The sequence below is a fragment of the Sinocyclocheilus grahami genome, unplaced genomic scaffold (genome assembly GCF_001515645.1).
Source record: "Sinocyclocheilus grahami isolate Dianchi unplaced genomic scaffold, SAMN03320097.WGS_v1.1 scaffold10.1, whole genome shotgun sequence".
Classification (NCBI taxonomy): domain Eukaryota; kingdom Metazoa; phylum Chordata; class Actinopteri; order Cypriniformes; family Cyprinidae; genus Sinocyclocheilus; species Sinocyclocheilus grahami.
The window spans coordinates 3,322,382-3,342,373 of record NW_015505189.1 but is presented as its reverse complement, the minus strand read 5'-3'; the positions used below and the strand labels follow the sequence as shown (position 1 = coordinate 3,342,373).

Here is a 19,992-nt window from a genome sequence, read left to right as displayed (position 1 = left end):
TTTTTGGAACACAAATTAAGATATTTTTGATGAATTCTGAGACCTCTCTGACTCTCCCATAGACAGCAATGTAATTACCATGATCAAGGTCCAGAAAGGACATTAGGACATTGGTAAAATAATCCATGTGACATCAGGGGTTCAACCGTAATTTTACGAAGCTACGAGAATACTGCATAGAAAATGCAATACAATAATAATACAGTGGAACATGATCGTGTGTGTCCTACTTGAACCCTTTCACTGCTCTTACAGATTTCATTTTTCGTGACTGTATTTCTGTCAGGACCACTATCGTCAAAGATGATTGACAATTAGCATACAGTTTGGATTGGCGGTATGGTTCTGTTCCGGGCAAGAACTCCCTGCGCATCCATGCAGCCTAGCATGGATGAGAGCAGGGAGAGCAGCGATAACCCGGGGTAAACAGAACAGAACCAACATGAATGTATTGCAGATATCGTTAAAGTTCAATAATGTTATGTACACATTTTAGAATTAGTCTGATTCAAAGGAGAATCGGAAGGCTGAATCCTGACTGACAGAGGAGGAGTTGGGGATGGAGGAGGGTAATTAGCTATTGAGCAATGCGAAAACTGCTGATAATACTGAGGGACCTTATATATGAATGCTTAGATAGGTGTTGTATTTTCATAGGTTGATGGGGATCAACTGAGAGTCAGCTGATGCGAGCTTGACTAATGTGACCTGCCAGAACTAATGCTACGCTAGATATCTGTGTGACGCAGCTGACACAGAATAGCATACACTGTTTACGTTGAGTGGATACTCTCCAAAATGGCACCAGTGTGATGCGGAGGAGACGAATTGTTGAATTAAGTCGTTATTTTTGTTTTCTTTGCATACAAAAAGTATTCTCGTAGCTTCATAAAATTACGGTTGAATCCCTGATGTCTTAAAAAATCCCAAAAATATCTTAATTTGTGTTCCGAAGATGAACTGAGGTCTTACGGGTAATTAATGACAGAATGTAAGTTTTTGGGTTAACTGTCCCTTTAAATTAATCCTAATTTGTCAGTGTTTTCTGAGCAAGTCCCCCAAATGAAGATAACCTAAATTTATTACATTATTATGGCAGATGATAAAAGCTTTGAATAGACTTTAGAATCTTTATAAGTTAATGTATTGTTTTATGTCCTGACACAGTTCAGTCAATTTTGCAGTTAAGTTTGTCAGTCTGTCAAAGTCTGGGCTCACAGAATATAAAATACCAAATTTAAATTTCTCTGATGGTAAGAAAAAATCCTTTATGCATAATTTACTTACGGATCGTTGGGCATGATTAATTGCCCTAATTCTTTTTTATCACTTAATAATATATAAACATACACTAAATAATAAATTACACTAAATTAACACATTAAATTGATAGCTCTAGTAAAACAAGCAGCACAACAATAAAATAGCCCAAATATACTGCAACATATGTTTTTATACAAACTGTTTATTTAATTATTCTCAAAATGATGACCTGTTACCAGGGGCATGAGTCCTGCAGAGGCTGAAATCAACTTCCTGGAAAACGCCAAAAAACTCTCCATGTATGGCGTTGATCTCCATCACGCTAAGGTACGATTTATTTATTTATTTTTTACGTAGTACTGCTAGCATAGAAGTGTCTACGTTGTACATGGAACATTATGAACGGTACGTTTGTTGCACAGTCGATTCTAGTCTTACATCTCAGCCCCCCTAAAAATAATGCAGGGTTTCTGCAGGCTTAAAAAGTTTTAATTCATTTTTCCACAATTTAAAGCCTTATAAAGGTCTTAAATCAGAAAGTCATGGCATGAAATTTTGAATGCATTGTAAAAAACAATTAATATCTATCTTATGGTTTTTATTTTCCAGTACAAATAATCTAAACATTCTTAAATCAGGATACATTGAAGTATTGAGAAATTGAGCAAAAGGAAGTTAGTTTATGTCTAAAGCAAGAACAAATACAGTATCTGTCAGTGGGGTATGAAAACTTTTCCCCTATTTTAGTGTTTGTAATTTTTGTAATAGATACTGGTTGGAAGTTGTATTTTCAAATGTTGAAGTTTTTCTAATACAACATATTGACACAGAACATCCCGAGAAAATGTATTGACATACTATTGTTCCTTTTGTTTGCTTGGTCTTAAAAAGGTCTTAAAAGTCTTACATTTAAACCTGCAGAAACCCTGATAATGTTACAGTTTTTGCACAATTTTAAATAATTAAATAGGACAATGGATTCATACATGCATAAACAAAAACAATGAGAAAAAAAGTGATTCACCAGCCTAACACTTGAAACACACACTGGGAACCAGAAATTGCATTTATATTAGTTTTATTAACAAGTAACATATGAATCTGCACCAGAATGCCTTACATTTTGATTGGACACACGCCCTTTGCAAGTGGGAAGATACTGATGTCAAACAAGTGTTTTCTCCTGCCTTTTGAAAGTAGATTATTTATTTTGCCACCCCAATTTTGCAGGATTATATGGTTATTTGGATTTAACAGTGTTTTTCCCTGCGGTGCACAACCCCATTAGAACAGACCTGTGATCCAATTGTGCAATTTTACAGGCTTAGACCCCTTAGGATGAAATTCTGGAATAACCCCTCGCTTGACAGTCTGAAACTGAAATGTGACTGAAAACCTGCGCATCTGAATGCGTCTGTGTGTGTACTGTATGTATTTTAAAGGACTCTGAAGGCATTGACATCATGCTGGGGGTGTGTGCCAGTGGCCTCTTGATCTATAGAGACCGGCTGCGTATCAACCGATTCGCCTGGCCCAAGATCCTTAAAATATCCTACAAGAGAAGCAACTTCTACATCAAAATCCGACCTGGAGAGGTAGAGAAAAAGGTCTTTTGAGATTTTCCAGGTTTTTCTTGTTAGATTTCGCTTGTAGATGCATGTTGACGCATTAGCTAGATAAGGATGCCGTACTGAGACTAGTGCTGGGGGCGAGAAAATGGGCAGATAATCGACATGATGGGGTTTTATTAGAAAAGAATGAGATGTTTTTTTCGAGTATTTGAAATCACTATTCAGGCTTTCAAATTACCCATTGCTCTGAAGACTGATGTGGGTGTTCTTCCACCATTTCGCACAAAGAAATGAAATAATTTTAAGAGCATTTCTAATTATGCCACTTAAAAAAATGCCTTTAATTATGTCTCAACAAACACTAGTTATATTGTTTGAGGTTCTGCTCTTTAGTGGTTGTTCGATTGCTGAGTGCGGAAAGGATGAGGGTTTTAAAACATTAGGCTGAGCAGTGAAAATTTTTTGCCTGGTGGGCACAGAGACAGAGAGAGAAGCAGAAAATGAGTAGAAGATGGGGTGAGGAGAGAATTCAATCCTGAGAGAGGCAAGAAAGAAAGCAAAGCAAGTCTTTATTAAGTGTTAAAGATTCTGCAGTCTACATGATAATCGACATGATGGGGTTTTATTAGAAAAGAATGAGATGTTTTTTTCGAGTATTTGAAATCACTATTCAGGCTTTCAAATTACCCATTGCTCTGAAGACTGATGTGGGTGTTCTTCCACCATTTCGCACAAAGAAATGAAATAATTTTAAGAGCATTTCTAATTATGCCACTTAAAAAAATGCCTTTAATTATGTCTCAACAAACACTAGTTATATTGTTTGAGGTTCTGCTCTTTAGTGGTTGTTCGATTGCTGAGTGCGGAAAGGATGAGGGTTTTAAAACATTAGGCTGAGCAGTGAAAATGTTTTGCCTGGTGGGCACAGAGACAGAGAGAGAAGCAGAAAATGAGTAGAAGATGGGGTGAGGAGTCTTTATTAAGTGTTAAAGATTCTGCAGTCTACATTTCTGGGCTTATCATCTTTTATTTTCCTCTCACAATGGGATTCTTGCCTTTGTTTAGCACAAAAGCATGGCGTTTCTTTGACTCTGCCCGTTATGTGTAAGAGTCAGATCTCAATGCCTTTATTCTAGATGCTTCACTGTTCTGCATCTTATCAACACAACAGGCTCCATTCTGTGGACTTTGAGCTTTTAGATATTAATATTTACTCTCATTCTTGTGCTTTTTCTCTGCAGCATTCTTTAGAAATTCTGGTTACGTTCTGTTTGGATAAATAAAGGCTTGCAGAATTGTGCCCTGTCGGTTGATTTGAGCTGTAGCAGCACACAGATTTTACACCTCGTCAAATCTCCTGTCAAGTAACACGTTACCTCTCTGCTTTCCCTTCACCCCCCCCACTTCCTCCCCATCACATGCCCACACTCCCCTGCACCCCCAGTACGAGCAGTTTGAGAGCACCATTGGCTTCAAGCTGCCCAACCACCGTGCCTCTAAGCGCTTGTGGAAGGTCTGCATTGAACATCACACATTTTTCAGGTAGGCGCTCACTGTCCTAGTGCCACAACACTGGGCACAGCCTTTTAAATGTGAGAATGCAGGTGTTTTGGTCTTGTTTGTTTCTTTGTGCCTTGGTTTATGGTCTCAGACAAGACTATATTCTTTTTCTCTTTTTAATTAATTTCCATTTTCTTTCTTTTTTCTTTTTTTCCCTTTTTCAATTCCAGTTCATCAAAATGGACAACTTATTTATTGGACCAACAGATCTCGGTCCAGATCTATGCCTTAAAGGGTCTAGTTTTAGTCTGAGGGAGTCTGGATTTGGTTTTGGGTAATAGGGGATCTAGTGTTTGTCTTGGACTCCAACTCTGTTCAATTATGGCATTAAAAGTGCTGACAGACTTGACTTGGGCTTAGACAATTATAATGTTCAATCCACTTTCATTCTATAATGTTACATGTTTTCTTTTGACATCGTTTCTGTTTTTTCTCTTGTAGGCTGGTCTCTCCTGAGCCTCCTCCCAAAGGTTTTCTTGTGATTGGCTCAAAGTTCCGCTACAGTGGGCGGACCCAAGCCCAGACTCGCCAGGCCAGTGCTTTGATTGACAGGCCAGCTCCTCAATTTGAACGATCAATTAGTAGGAGGTACCTGCTGTCCCGCAGCATAGATGGAGGTACGTATTTCTGATACCATCACAAAATACAATAGCTCTAATCATACTTCATTTAGCACCTCTCTACTAGTTTTGATCTACAAATTGTAATGTAAAATGTTTAACTTTCAAAATGTAACTTCAAACGGTGAAAGCATTCATATTCTATTGCTAATACTAATATCTGTTCACAATGCTTGTAAAGCGAATCTGTGTTTACAACAGTGGGGTCTGAAGTGCGTCACCATTAGAGAAAATGCTACTAGAATTGCAGTTTTAATATTTAATAAAGACTTTTCAATACAAATTATAAACATAAAAGTTGGAGTGAAGCACTGACCCTTTTGCTTTAATAACAGCTGCACTCAAACTGCACATATTTGAGAATGATACAAACAACATTTAGTGCTTCACTGGAAATGTAAAAGAAAATGGAAAAGAACAGGACAAGAAAACGTTATTTCCTGTTTTAAATTAGATTTGTCCTAGATTGCCCTAAATTCTAGATTTGTGGTCTTAAGGTGACATTTACATTACTTGGTGAAAATTCTGCTTTATTTCAACAGGATTCCGCCATTATTGTGAGTTTCCTGTGAGGGTAAAATAGTTCCCCATTCAAATTTCGCTCATGCTCAAGTTGGTCACACAAATTCGCTGTTCTTCATGCATTGCTACACTGTTATCAATGGACACTGGATTTTTTTTTTGTCTGTGAAATTTTTGCTAATGTTGACCACACTTTTTACTTTTGGACCCCACTGTATATATGTCAGGTCATCTACTTGAGACTTTCCTTTTAGATTTGAGGGGGACAGTGAAGAAATAGGCTACTACAACTGAGATGTCCACCCTGATTGGGTTTCTTACCCTACATGCTTTGTTTTTCTTCTGTTTCAGAGTCTGCTTTAGGGGACACCTTGGATCGACTCTCCCAGCACACCTCCAGCGAGCCTGTGCCTAGCCTTCCCAGAGATGAGCTGGACCAGGACTACCTTGAGCCCAGTCTGGATCAGGAGCTAGACCAAGATCATGAACAAGCTGAAGACCAGCGACTTGAAAGTGACTCCACTCCATCTAAGACTATGGAGCTCAAGGTTCTGTGCACACAACAGTGTTTAGTACCAGCTTCTTTATTTAGTTTTCTAATAAGTTACACAAGTATTCAATGGGAAAGAAGCAGGTTTAAGTTCATACCATCTTTGCGTTATGGGTGGCAATATGTAAATGTTCTTCTGAGCAGATTCAAAAAACTAGTTGCAAGAATTCCAATCATATTGTTTAACTAACTCTCCCCTTGCCATCCCTTTTGATTAAAACTGTCTCCCAATCCAAAACCTTTTCCTACCTTTGCCTTTCTTCTCCTCCCCTGACTTAATCTTAAATATATTTCAATGCCTGCCTGTTTTGCTGACATCTCTTCTGAATTTAACTTTCCAACCTCTCTACAAATCTGCCTGTACACTCACCTTCCTCTCCGTTTGCTAATTTCCTCAGTTTAATTCAGATTCTGCACTGTTCTCCCTGCTTCTAACCCTTCACTGCTGTCCTCTAACTATCGCTTCTTTCTTCATCTTCTCGTGGACAGAGGGAGGAGGCAGGCTCTCCTGTAGACTCTAAGACGGAGGTATTTTTAGAGTGATTTATCTATCTCTGTGTCTAATTGTCTGTCTGTCATCGTATCAATTGCACTCTAAATCTGCATACACACTGCTAGCATGGCTTTAGAGTACCTTGAAAAAATAGCAACGTGATTGCTATGTTGTTAGCCACATGGCAGATCATGTAATTTTCCAGCCTTCATGGCTTTTCTTGAGATCCAGATGAGACCATTGTTCATAGCTGGATCATATAATGGTTATTTGTTAAGTATTTAAAGGAGAACTGTGATGGATAACGTGCTTTGATTGGCTTAGTTTTTTTTCTTAAAGTCAATATGAAATCCCTGCTTATACTGTATTTATACACTGTTAATACACATTCCTGGTCTCATTGTGTGCGATTCATCAGTGCACATTATTCCAAAACAATGCTTTACTGTTATGTCAAAATGTAAAATGTAACTTCATCAGTCTCTGAAATTATTTTATCCTTTTTGTCACTCAGGCTGTATATCACAGAAAATAGCTATTTAGGCAATGTTTTAGGCTACTGTTGTACAGAATGGAGCCTTTCTAAAATCTAACCAGTAGTTAATGCAATAAAATAACATTAATATAAAATAATATAGGTTATAGCAATAATAATTAGTAACAAATAATGCTTATGTTTACAAATAACAAATAACTCCTAAAAAGATGGCCTCATTTCTGGGACAAATTTGCATCCTCTCCACAATCTGATGAATAATCACACACCCTACTGTTTTTCTTGTTGAATATCCTGTTTCATTCACAGATATACAGAACATAACAGAAGTAAAATGGGTGTGATTGCCATTTCATGTTGACTTTAAGAAATATATTGGGTCTTGTTCACTTACTGTATGTACACAGGGAAAAAATGTGTTATGCATAATATTAGAAATGGATTAAGTGATTGTACTAAGTACTATTGTATTAAGTATTAAAACTGCATACAGTGCAGGTTTATAGTATATACTGTAAAATGGTTTGTGTTTTAGAATCAAACACTTGATTTAAGTATTTAGGCACGCTTGCAACTGTTGTGAATTTGCTTGAAATTTCGCACTTTTTTGTGAACATAAATGTATAAAATTATTAGTGAATGAAACCCATTTTTTTTCCATCTGTTTCATAAATCGAAGGATCACTGTACAAACTCTTTCTTAAGTAGGGAGGAGCTCAGGGACATTCTTCAGAAACAGAGCTGACGTTTTGCCATACTGCCAGATTAGTCTTGTTTTAGCACCATGTTGACTTAGAATACTTGCAGAACAGTCCATGTATTGATTTGTGCTGGAAACGTTTTGTAGAGATTAAGGATGTCATTGGTGTATCGTTTATCCATGCCCACAGATAATTCCCAGTACATGCCAGTCTGCACCTCATAAGACATGTATGATAAAAAGAAAGCTCGGGAGATTTGTGTCATTGAATTTGATACAGTATGCCATGTTGCTCAATGTTTATGTGACTAAGACAACTCTAAACCTGTGTATCTGAGGCAGTGACACAACCTCTTTCACTCTCTGTACTTCCATGGCTGACATCAGCATCTGTATGAGAGTTCCTCTCTCTGTTTGGCTGCCTGCTTTATGAATTCAATCATGCTCTGCCTCTCTGTCTCCACTACCTCACTTTGCCTCTTCCTCCGTTCCTTGGCTTGCACCACCATCCCCCTCCCCCCACCACCCCTTTATCCCAGTCGGACCAGGACTTGGCCCCACGTCCTAAACAGGAGGTACTATTTCACATCGATCAACTGCCTGAGCTGTCACTCTCTCTCTGTAACTACACGTGTTGCAGTTTCTCTTTCTTTTTGTAATTTTTTTTCTAGTGGAAGTAACACAACACTGAGCCAAGATGGCAGTCCATCTGGCATCTGTTATCAACACCGGCATGTTTCATGTTTTATGTGCTGCTTTGTTGTCTTAAATGTTGAAGATGTAGTGATTCATAAAGAAGTGGGCTCAAATCATTTAGACAGATGTTTGTTATGATCTGAAGGCATCACAATATTTACTGTACACAGCATGTTAGAGTGTTAGACTAAAATTATGTTGTGTATAAAATGGAGTGTCTAAGTGATGGAACAGATCATTTTATTCATACTTTGTGCACTTCAGTGGCATTTTGTATTGGTTTATTAGAGTCTTCTATTATTTCAATGTGTATTTCTAACTGGGAGGCTTATACATCTGTTATAAGAACAGAAAATGTGCCTGATGTTTGCATTTGCGTACTTATGTACTTACCCGAGTTAGATAAACATTTGTAAACAGCTGTGCTGGTCTCCAGAAAGCCCTCACTTAAGTAATTGCTGAAGGTAAGTGGTTCTACCGATTTACCTGTTTGTTTTATAGCAGTTCCTGGATAAACCAGAGGACGTGTTGCAGAAACATCAAGCCAGCATCAATGAGCTAAAAAGAGCTCTGAGAGAGCCCAACAGCAAACTGGTCCACAGAGAGAAACGTCTCTCTGGAGCCTCATCTGGTAGCACTCCGGAGAAAAAATCTGTGAGTAATTGGTACCGGCAAGGGATTGTATTGTGTGGTGACTTTTTAAAAAGCTATATAATTAGTGTTATTTTGGTCTGATACTGCTTTAAGATTGCTGTTGAGGATTATTTAGATTTATGTCAGTACCGGTCTCAGTATTTAGTGTGCCTAATGCTTGATTCGTTATTCATGCACTCTTTTTTATGTGACTAATCTCTCTTTAAGTGGATGCTATTGAACCATTTCATGTCATGCCTCTGGTCAAGTGCTAGCAGCAGTTTTTAAACTTTAATAGAATCTGGCTGGAGTGGTTTATTTGAACACAGCACGAATGCATTTTCTTTAATTAGTGTTATAAAGACAATGATATTGCTCGATAATAACAGCAAATGGCATTTTAAGTACTTATAAACATGAATGTCTCCCTTTTGTTTAACTTCAAAACATCCATCCAACATTTTACATAAAATTCAACTTGATTACATACATTTTCCTCCTCAGATCAATAAACTGTTATCTTGCGTCATAAGATTTTTTCAAATTAATTTAGCAAATATATGCGCTATACAAATTACAGTAGAGGGTGTTGTTGGCACTGACAGGCCATTGAAACTGTTCACTCTATTGATATATAGGCCTCAGAGGATTCCCTATTGATTGCGAAGCAAGATGGTTGTCAAAGAGACCTGCCCCTCAGTAAAAAAGACGAAAAGAGCAGGAGTCCTAGAGTAGCTTCATTAGCCACTGGATTCAACAGAGAGACAGAAGACAAAATGAGAGAGAAAACCATCACCACACACAGTGACATAAGAGAAAAACAAAGTGTAGCAAAAAGGAACTCAACAGGAACCATCCTATCACCAGAGAAGCCCCTGAGAAATCGTGCTAAAAGCCCTGCTTTAAGGTACAACCATTTCCAGGGTGCCGGTTCTTTGGAGGAGAAAGCATATGATAATGGGCACCCTCAGGACAGATCCTTGTCAGAGAATGTCATTCATACAAATGGATGCAATGAATATGCAACAGAGAGACTTTGGGGCAATAGAAAGTACATGGGGGTAACCAATAGAGAAGACAACACCACAAATCAAGACTTGCCAAGGTATGTAGTGAGAAGCTTCGGAGAGGCTTCTCCCAATGCAGCCATAGACAAATATATGAGTGATCAATATAATGAAAACTGGTGGGAGAGACAATCCTGTGAAACAGAAGCAAAAAACACCAGAGCCTCCTTACAGAAGCAAACATCTAATCCGGATTCTAAGAGTAAAGGCTCAGTAATCCAGAGACATGATTCTACTGCAAGCGACTCATCACAGTCTGAGGTGAAACGAATCGTTCCACTGAAGCCTGAGAGGTCAAAGAAGTTGAAAGGCAGTAAAGGAGCCAAGCTGCAAGGACAAACGAGTGAGAAAAGCATTTCAGGATCATTTGATGAAAGTGAAGGGACCAAGTCTAAGGAAGAGCAAGTTGGCTTTGAGAATGCCTTGGACAGCTTGTCGCAGCCCAAAAATTCTGCATTTGTAGAAAGCACTGGAACTTTTGCCAAGCACGACTGGGCGAGTAATTGTCACAATAGGGAAGTCAGAGAATATAGACGTCAGTCTCTCCAAGACAGGCCCCAATTAAGGGATCTCAAGAACAATGCAGACCACAGACTTAGTATAGAACAAGATCAGTTTATTTTTGAAGATCCATTGTTTATGTTTGACTTTCCCACCAATTCAGCATTTCCAGCCTTTGACCAGATTCCCCCTTTATACCCACCTGTAAAATCCCAGAGGGCTAGAGATACACGTACCAAACCTATCACCAAAAGCGATTCTGGCAACAGTCTTCACAAGAGCTCCACAATGGAATCTTCCAAGAGGAAACCAGTGGTAACAACTGCTTAATAATCTGCTTGTCACTTACAGGAACTAAAGCATCGCATGAAACGGCACATCCATATCTATAGTTTTGCATAATGCACATGCCAGTAAACATAACCAACCTGTTTCTGAGGAGAGATGAGTAGAATAGTCAGTTTTTGTGTAATCATAGCATTGGCTGATAGAAGTATGAGGTACTATAACCGCCGTCTGATTGGATGAGGACGTGCCACTTCCTTTTCTTTTCCTTCCTCTGCACAGCTCAACATCTGCTTGCGCATTTGAGAAACACTTAGGATCTTCCACATAATCTCCATTGCTTAAGCTTTAGGCTTCCGTTCCACTAACTTTCCACCTGATGTGCGGTCTTTCCTTCCAGCATTCATTCTCTGGTTCCCTCTTACCAGGCATGTAGGGAATGGTTGTTGCAAGGAATCAAAGGCCTGTGCACCATATTGTTATGCTAAAATGCCATTTTTGCAAACAGAAGGGCTTCGGCAAGACTTTAAAAAATGGCCATGGTATTGTTTATAAGAAGGGCTCTGAAAGTTGATTTAACAAGGAACGTTTTTAGCTGTCATTTAGAAGATAATATGCCCAGCTTCATAATTAAGGATTTTGAATTTGCTCTTTGACTAAAATTGGTCATTAATTTGTTTTGCAACAAACTGCAGGGAACCTTGAGGGCTTTCTCTTTTTTATGCAAAAGCCCACTGAGCTGCAATTTCAATAGATAGCAGTTGTCGAAGCAGATGCTTCCTTATTTCAGATTTTGGACTAGAATAGCCTGAGGAATAACCTTGCAAAATTATTTCTAATATAGATATGTTCTGATTGATTAAAAGGCTCTTTAGTGGCACTTAGTGCAAAATTGCACCCAGCTGCCATAATATATTTTAACTTTCAATTGTTGTGGTGCAATATGTTGTACACTCTAGTTCACACTGTTTAAGATTTTTTGTCTACATTTGTATCTGTGTCAGTCAGTGTATCCGGTCAGTTATATAAATGTCTGTTTTTTGGTTCAGAGCCTAGTCTGGGCTCCTTCCCTGTTATCTCAAATTTCAGTGCACTAACTTTGCATTGCTCTTCCTATTATTTCATCTCATATTCCAGGAGCCCCTTCCCACTCCAGCAATTCATGCGGAGCCTCAGGAGGAAGCCCAGGTGCCTCATTTTTCCACTCATCTTAGCTACTGCTACCTCCTTGCTAACCCAAAAGCTTTGACTTTCTGTTGTCTGCTCTCATCATCACAGCATGAATTAATTGCATGATCCAAACCATCCTACACAACAATCCTACACAGAAATGTCATCGAATGCATCCACCACATGCACTGATTCCTTGGCACTGTTTAAGAAGTTATAGACTTGCCACACTTATAAAAATGTCTAGAAACTCTGAAATTGCTGCAGAGGAATAATATATGAACTACAAACATACAGATTTGCAGTACTCTACCCTAGGGTGAATATATCAGTATCTATCAGTATATTATTGTCTCCGTTTTTCCTCAGAGACATGTAACACTTCTGACATTTCAGTTAGTCTTTTTTGAGTTGAACTAACCCCTGCATCCCTACTAGACTCTTTAACCATCAGTCACCACAATGTTGTCTCATTCTTGTCTTGTGAAGATGATGTAACATCCATTATACTGCCTTGTTTTACCTGTTTGTCAGTCAACATTTGCTCTTGTAGCATAGCTGGTTCCTTGCACCAAGACCTATTTTTCTGCTTCTTCAGAGAGAGCCCTGGGAGAGACGCTTAGGATCGGTGTCAGAAGATGATCCTGACCTAGACACTCTGTACCTGAAGGAGACCCACCTGGGCATTGAGCGCAAATGCTCGAGTATCACTGTTAGCTCAACGTCCAGCTTGGAGGCTGAGGTGGACTTCACTGTGCTCATGGACTTCCAAACGGGTATCGAGGAATTTTCTAGAGGCATGACTGAGCTGGGGGAGAGAGACTTCTCACCTGAGTTTGGCCTCTCTGACCGTCCCACCCATCCAGCCTTTATACTGGGAGCAGATCCTGTCTACCTTCCAGAGGAGAGTCCTGTAGAAGTACAGAGGCCTGTAGAGAAACCAAAGCCTGTTGTAGAACACAAGGCACTGGATGAACGTAAACCGGAGGTAGACAAGTGTCCTATCTCTTTCAGCAAAGTGGCTGGCTTGCCCAATCACTGGTCAGAGCAAATGTGTAAATGTGCTGATGGATGCAGTCACATTCCATTTTTTCTCACGTTCTACAGGGCACCAGAGCAAAGCATGAAATTACATTGGAATTTGAGTTCATGATTGATGCTAATTCCATTCCATTTGATGCTGCCCTCCATAGTTCAGTCAGTCAGTTCAGGTTTGGTTTCTTTGATTTCAGAATTTTGTTATGTTTCTCATTGCTTCTTATTCTTTTCCTTTGAACCATAACTCACCGTATGCTGCCAAGATCATTTGATTGACACCTTGTTTCTTAAATCTCATGATTACTCCCAGGTTTTAACTTAATCTGTTTCATTTCTTTCCCAAGCCTTTTGTACCCAAGAAAGCTCCGCGGTCAGTGAAAGCTGCCCAAGCCCTGAGGAAAGACTCTGCAGAACAAGCTAATACCCAGTTGATGAGACGGGAGAGCTTGGAGTCACCCCCAATCCATCCTCTCAGCAGAGAGAGCAGTGAAATCATTGCCTCCCAAGCTCTGAGGAAGACCGAGGTCAAGATCGAGACGCAGCCCAATGGCTCTGAGGTCACCACGACCATAATGGAGATTGCAGACCCGGTAAAGACCTTTTAGCTCATCATATGTACTTTACTGGTGATATGTCACTGTACCATAGAGGAACATGCTCTGAAGACTGTAATTATGTCAATTATCATCAATTACATAAGTAAGTGTAATTACGTTATTTTAATACTTACATGCACTGTGGTGTTCTCATATGGATTGTAAGTTCTCTGTTTGCTGTCTTAGGACCATGGTATCAGCAGTATGCGAGAGGCCACATACTCTATGACGGAGAGAATCTCTCCTGTGAGTATTTTAATCTGTTGAACTTGATTTTCCAAATCTCCTTCTGTCTTTGCTTCTGCTCTGTCATTTTGTCTGTTGCTTTTATTTCCAACTTTAGTTTCAGAGTTTGCTTCAGATGGCTTGCCTTATTTGTGAGGTATAACACTACCTTATAGCTTTCTTGATCTGACAAGCGTTTATTCATTATATTCTTGAACAGGTGAACCTGGGATCATTTGCTAGAGATGGTTCTCCTCTAATGGTTACTGAGAACGTTACATCAGCCACTACAACTCATGTTACTAAGGTATCTGAAAAAGTATCTCCTGGTAGCCTCTTTTTTATTCTTCTTGGAGGATTGAAAACGTACATATATATGTTTTTTTGTTTTGTAGACGGTGAAGGGAGGCTACTCGGAGACAAGAATTGAAAAGAGGATTGTCATTACTGGTGATGATGATGTTGATCAAGATCAGGTAGGTGCAAAAGGAATTAGGGCTGGGTATTTTGTAAATCATTTTAGTAAGCTATGATTCCTTCTCTAGAAGGAATAGTTCACAAAAAAAATTATATCTTGTCACCATTTTCTCACACACCATTCACCATTTTCTCACACTCTGATCATTCCAAACCCATAAAACTTTCATTAATTTTCAGAACACAAATGAAAATACATTTAAAAAAAACCCTGAGATATTTCTGTCCATCCATTGAAAGTCTAGCAAAGAGGAATAACCTCTTCCAGTGCTTCCGGGTGCTTAATCAGCTAATATGCATGTTAATAAGCAACTAGTTAATAGAGAATAGAGAATAGAGAATTGTTAATTGAATTGGTCTTACAGGTATGGAATGACATGAGGTTGAGTAACTGATGACAGAATTTTCATTTTTAAATTCACCATGAAATGAAAATTGACAATTGTTATATTTTATGGAATATTGCAGTTATTGCAATTATTGTAACTGATTTATCTATGCACATCATGTTTTTTAAAATAAAAAATACCCTCATAATGCCCTTGTAATCTTTAATCAAAAACATTAACTTCACCTACCCTCGCCACAAAAAAATCTCTGATGACCGTGTGAGGGCTGGGCATTAATTCCTCCCATCCAGAAATTTGTCACTCACATGAGACGTCAGCAACATTTTTTTTTGTTATAGGAGCCATTTCACAACATCACAATAGGAAAGAAAAAAAGAAAAGCAATTTCTGTTTCATGATGACTTTAAAGCACAAATTAATTAGAAAGCATATTACTAATTCATTTGGTGCATGTTTCTCTCATTAAGCTTGAGAAATAATTTACTTTTTCACAGGCGCTTGCCATGGCAATAAAAGAAGCCAAGCAACAGCACCCTGACATGTTGGTAACCAAGGCTGTAGTTGTCAGGGAAACAGAATCTTCCACTCAAGATCCACATGAGGATTTGAAGGTATTTGTCACCGCTAGCCCCTGCATACACAATTAATCCATCCATTTTGAAAATGCATATTATGGTTTCACTTCAGTGTTTATCTGTCATATTGAGCCTGCTGGTGTATAGCAGTTTGACAAGGGTGTAATGACATGTCAAAACCAGTTCAGTCAGCGCCATGTGTTGACTAGGTGGACGGTGCTGACAAACACAAGCTTTCATTTCACTGCAAACCATGCAGTTATCAAAAATCTATTGCAAGCCTTATGTTTTTCATCTTACAACAGCAATCACTTATTGGTAATGAAGTGGATCTTCTAAATGTACTTTAATAAACGGTTGTGTTGCATGATCGGTTTGTTTTTCTCTCCATTAGTCCTGATCTCCTCAGTTCTCAGGACATCCATGGGAAGCAAGTGTTCCTCAATGACTGCCAGTGGGTCGCCAACATCTACAGACCTCTTATTCTAAGCTTCTAGCTTCCACTTACATACACGACACTAACATTTACACATGCACACAAACACATGCTGCCTCCCAGATGTCGGAACCTATTCCTTCTCATGTAATTTCTAATTTGTGTCTACATTTGCTGTGGTAATATGGACATATTGGTTCAGGAGGCACACGGTCTCCTTGGCTGAGGACCGCTGAGGAGGGACAGACTCATCACATCGATCAGACGATTTAGCCACCATTGTAGTCTCTTGATTTTTCTTCACGAATGTGAAAACTAACCAAGCGTACTATCGACAGCCCGGTGCTAACATCAAGCATGAGGCATGGGGCTTTTTGATGAACATTGCTGAAGATTTAGCTTAGTGGAGTGACAGTAGTATCAATTGAGTAGTTTTTTCTATGGTTCATTGAGATATAACACAGAAGATCTTTTTGCAAATACTGAACTGTAGGGAAAAGCCTAGCTAGCGTACATACAGTATGTCATGCTTCTCTGATCAACAAATGTTATGTTGCTGTTAAATTCTGAACCTCATCTGCATGTGGCAAAGCAGGGTTTAAAACGGTTTCATATACAGCTAACTAAAACCGCTGGTTCAGTTTCGTTACAAACCAGAGAGAAAAATGAGACAGACTGTATTAATGTATGATTGCCAAACCTTTTGACAGTCTTCTGAAAAGTATTTCTTTCCATGTTATAGACATATGGAGATAGTGGACTTGCACATTTTTCCGATTTTTTATTTTTTTTTTAATTACTGCTGTATTTGTTTTATAGATGTCTAGAAATGTTTGTTTCTTTGTTTTATTTCAGGAGCCCTTACATATGCTTAGTAGATATCACAAACACAGACAAATGAAAAGCGCCAATTTACAGTACAAACTTTTCAAGGTACCAATAGTTATCAAACTTTAGATTCGAAATATCCCCAAGTATGACATCACTTTGAAATGCACGACACAAAAAGTAACACGTTCGCTTGTTGAATGCTCTATTTCATGTCTTAAACATATTGTTAAACTGTGAGAAAGTCCAAAGAAACCAAACCTAATTTGAGTTCAGTACATGCTGACACAATTGCATAATTAATCAATGTGTTATGTGCATGTGCATTTAGACTTTAAGCATTTGAAAAAAAAAAAAGTATTAAGATCGCAGAAAACTATTTAGAATTATTTTCCAAGTCGATATTTAACAAATTCCCTACTGCTCTATATGTTTGAGACTTCTGTGATTTTTTAAAAACTGTTCCTTCCCACACAATGCTGTGCCGGTGAACTAATGCTTTTTAAGCACTGTTGAAATGGTTCTGATTTGTTAGATATGAGACCTTTTTATGTGTAAATGTCATGAGCCTGTGGTTTTCAGTGAAGTGTGACCCTTGAGCCATGATTCTCTTTACAAACGTTCCTCTGTGAAAGCAGTAGAAATTCTGGATGAGACAGGACATATATGTGTTCTAGTATTGAATGGATGAATGAGCTTCGAATTGTGTGTATTGCCAAATTAAAAACTTTATAGTAGGATGAAAGAAGGCCAGGATAGCTCTTAATAACCTTTGCTAACATGGTGAAGGCTTGTTGTTGTATAACTAATGCATTTGTTCAGGACTGTGCACTATGTGAAAATAATAACACTACACAACCTGCAGATATCAGAAGGGAATTTGTATACGTCATACTTCCAACTTGTTCAGTTACTGATTTTTGAGGATACGGGAGCTGTCCTTGAATATAAAGAAAAGTGTCATGCAAAGGTTGATAGTTGGATTCCTAATCAATCACAGCATTCTTTCGCCAGCCCATTTGCTAAGCCAATGTCAAAGTTTTGTCTCTTTACAAGGCAATGTCCTTGTTTACACTATATGTTGCATTTAAGATTTGAACTTTGAGGAAAACAAGTTAAGCTTAGAAAAGTACTTTTAGCATCAATTCCCCTGAGATTCCACCTGCAGACACTTCTGTTTATAATGCCATCCTCTACTTTCTACTGCTTGGTTTTGTGTGTTTGCTGTACAGTGTTCGAAATAAATAAGATCCATCCATGTGGTCAAGTTTGATATTTGCTGCATCTGAGTTAAATAAAAACAGTTAATTGTAAATTCTGTATACGGTTTAGGTACAAATATTTTCCGTTTTGTTCAAGAAATGTTGCATTGGTTCTGTTGCACTGCCCTCTTGTGGTCTACTGAAGAACACACTTCAAATGAATAGGAATCCATGTACAGTATCATGTCTCTCTAATTAAAAGAACACTTCTGATTTTAAGCACAAGGTAGAGTATAATTGTTCCCTGAAATATTAACAAATAGCTGTTGTAGAGTTGTTACCAAATTTACTTTTTTTTTAATTTATCGTGATTCATCAACACCATTATGGTTAAAGTTATATAACATGATATAATTTATAAGAATTTACTCAGTAAAATGTAGCAAAGGTAGGTTTTAAATTTAAGGTGTAAGAAACAGGTAAACAAAATGGACACCGAACAACTTTGCCACTTACGTGATTGATTCGAGTTTTTCTGGAGGATGGCTGTCCAGTTTCACTTTAGGGTTAAGTTGTCAACATAAGTTTATTTTGTGGAATCCCATGGGAATATTATCAACTCAAAATGCTTGCAGATTTTGCTCGCCGGATGTGCGTTCGTGGTTTCCCTCCCCACCCCCCGCTTTCGATTCACGAGCTTGATCAGAGACACTTTTACCACCTGGACCTCCCAGACACCACTGGATTAAGCTGGAGGGAAGGGATCCTCCGGTATCCAGAACCAGCTCTCCGTCAAGCCCGCCCCTGACTCAGGCCCACTGGCCGCCGCTGACTTAACGCTTCTGGACATGGTGCTTGCCTCTGGAGTTCTCGGCTCCTGTCCTCGCCCCGGAATCATCCCCGGAAAGTTCTCCTTCGTCTCCGCTGGTCCCATCCAGCCCTCCTTCGTTTCCTGATTCCCCCGAGTTAACCAGCCTTGCACCTCCAGAGCGCCCTCCAGTGTCTGCTCCTCATAAGGGCCCTCCAGAGCTGGCTCCTCGAAAGCGCCTTCCAGAGTGCCCTCCAGTGCCCGCTCCTCCAGAGCACCCTCCGGTGTCCGCTCCTCCAGAGCGCCCTCCAGAGCCGGCTCCTAGAAAGCGCCTTCCAGAGTGCCCTCCAGTGCCCGTTCCTCCAGAGCGCCCTCAAGTGCCCGGGCACGGAAGATCCACTCCTGAGTCTCCTGATCCGCCATGGCCTCCGGAGTCTCCTGATCCGCCATGGCCTCCTGAGCTGCCAGCTCCGCCATGGCAACCTGAACTGCCTGCTCCGCCATGGCTTCTCGAACTGTCTGCTCCGCCATGGCCCCCTGAACTTCCAGATCCGCCCTGGAGGCTCTCCTGGTCTCCGCCCTATTCCTGTCCTGCACCCACCCCCCCTCCCCGATTGTGCTGTTGCGGCGCGGGACGCGCCTTCCGGGAGGGGGGCGATATCTGACACGTGCGTGTTCCTGTTTAGTTCCTGTTTGTCCTTATTTGGTTCTTCCAGTTACTTTTCCCATTATTAGTAATCACTTGTTCCTTGTTATTAGTTATCCTCATCACCTGTCTTCCCCTCGTTATCTGCCCTATTTGAGTTCGAGGTCGTTCTGTTCTCCCTTGTCTGGAATTGTTCATGTTAAACTTGCTACGTGTGTTTTTCTGTTTCCTTTTGATTATTAAAATTAGTAAAATTCTCCTACATCTCCTCGCTCCTTTGCTCCGCGCTCCTACACAGCAGCAGTTCCATGACAGTCATAAATTACATCTATAAAAGTTCTAATTAACTTGGAATATTCATTTAAAGGCTAATGGACTCAGAACAAGCTTTCTCAGTCAGTTGTTATATCTTATATATATTATATAAAATATAACATAAAAGACAATGTGTTGGTTATATCAAAGACGTGATGAAAGGGAAATGGCAGCAGATCTTGTCTTCCATATTGTGATGTACATCTAAATGAAACAGATTATTGAAAGTAAAAAAAAAAAAAAAAAAACAGTTTAAGCAGACTATATGATTGAAGAAGTCTGGTATATTGCACATCACTAGAGAGAAATAATTTTACCGTAATATCAACTTATGAAATTTTGATTAACAACTGCAAGGCCAAAAAAAAA

At 39.2% G+C, this 19,992-nt stretch overlaps 1 protein-coding gene across 1 annotated transcript in view; it reads left to right on the top strand.

Annotated features, from left to right (window-relative positions):
* Positions 1-17,922, top strand: part of LOC107593904 (band 4.1-like protein 1) — a 63,083-nt gene extending 45,161 nt beyond the window's left edge. The window contains exons 8-23 of the mRNA XM_016283785.1: positions 1,503-1,590; positions 2,706-2,858; positions 4,279-4,376; positions 4,836-5,011; positions 5,888-6,084; positions 6,576-6,614; positions 8,315-8,350; positions 8,973-9,125; positions 9,743-10,987; positions 12,726-13,115; positions 13,510-13,755; positions 13,948-14,007; positions 14,207-14,293; positions 14,382-14,462; positions 15,308-15,424; positions 15,783-17,922. Coding sequence (XP_016139271.1) covers positions 1,503-1,590; positions 2,706-2,858; positions 4,279-4,376; positions 4,836-5,011; positions 5,888-6,084; positions 6,576-6,614; positions 8,315-8,350; positions 8,973-9,125; positions 9,743-10,987; positions 12,726-13,115; positions 13,510-13,755; positions 13,948-14,007; positions 14,207-14,293; positions 14,382-14,462; positions 15,308-15,424; positions 15,783-15,788 — 3,172 coding nt within the window. The 3' untranslated portion in view covers positions 15,789-17,922. The remainder of the gene's footprint in view (positions 1-1,502; positions 1,591-2,705; positions 2,859-4,278; positions 4,377-4,835; positions 5,012-5,887; positions 6,085-6,575; positions 6,615-8,314; positions 8,351-8,972; positions 9,126-9,742; positions 10,988-12,725; positions 13,116-13,509; positions 13,756-13,947; positions 14,008-14,206; positions 14,294-14,381; positions 14,463-15,307; positions 15,425-15,782) is intronic.
* The last annotated feature ends 2,070 nt before the right edge of the window (positions 17,923-19,992 follow it).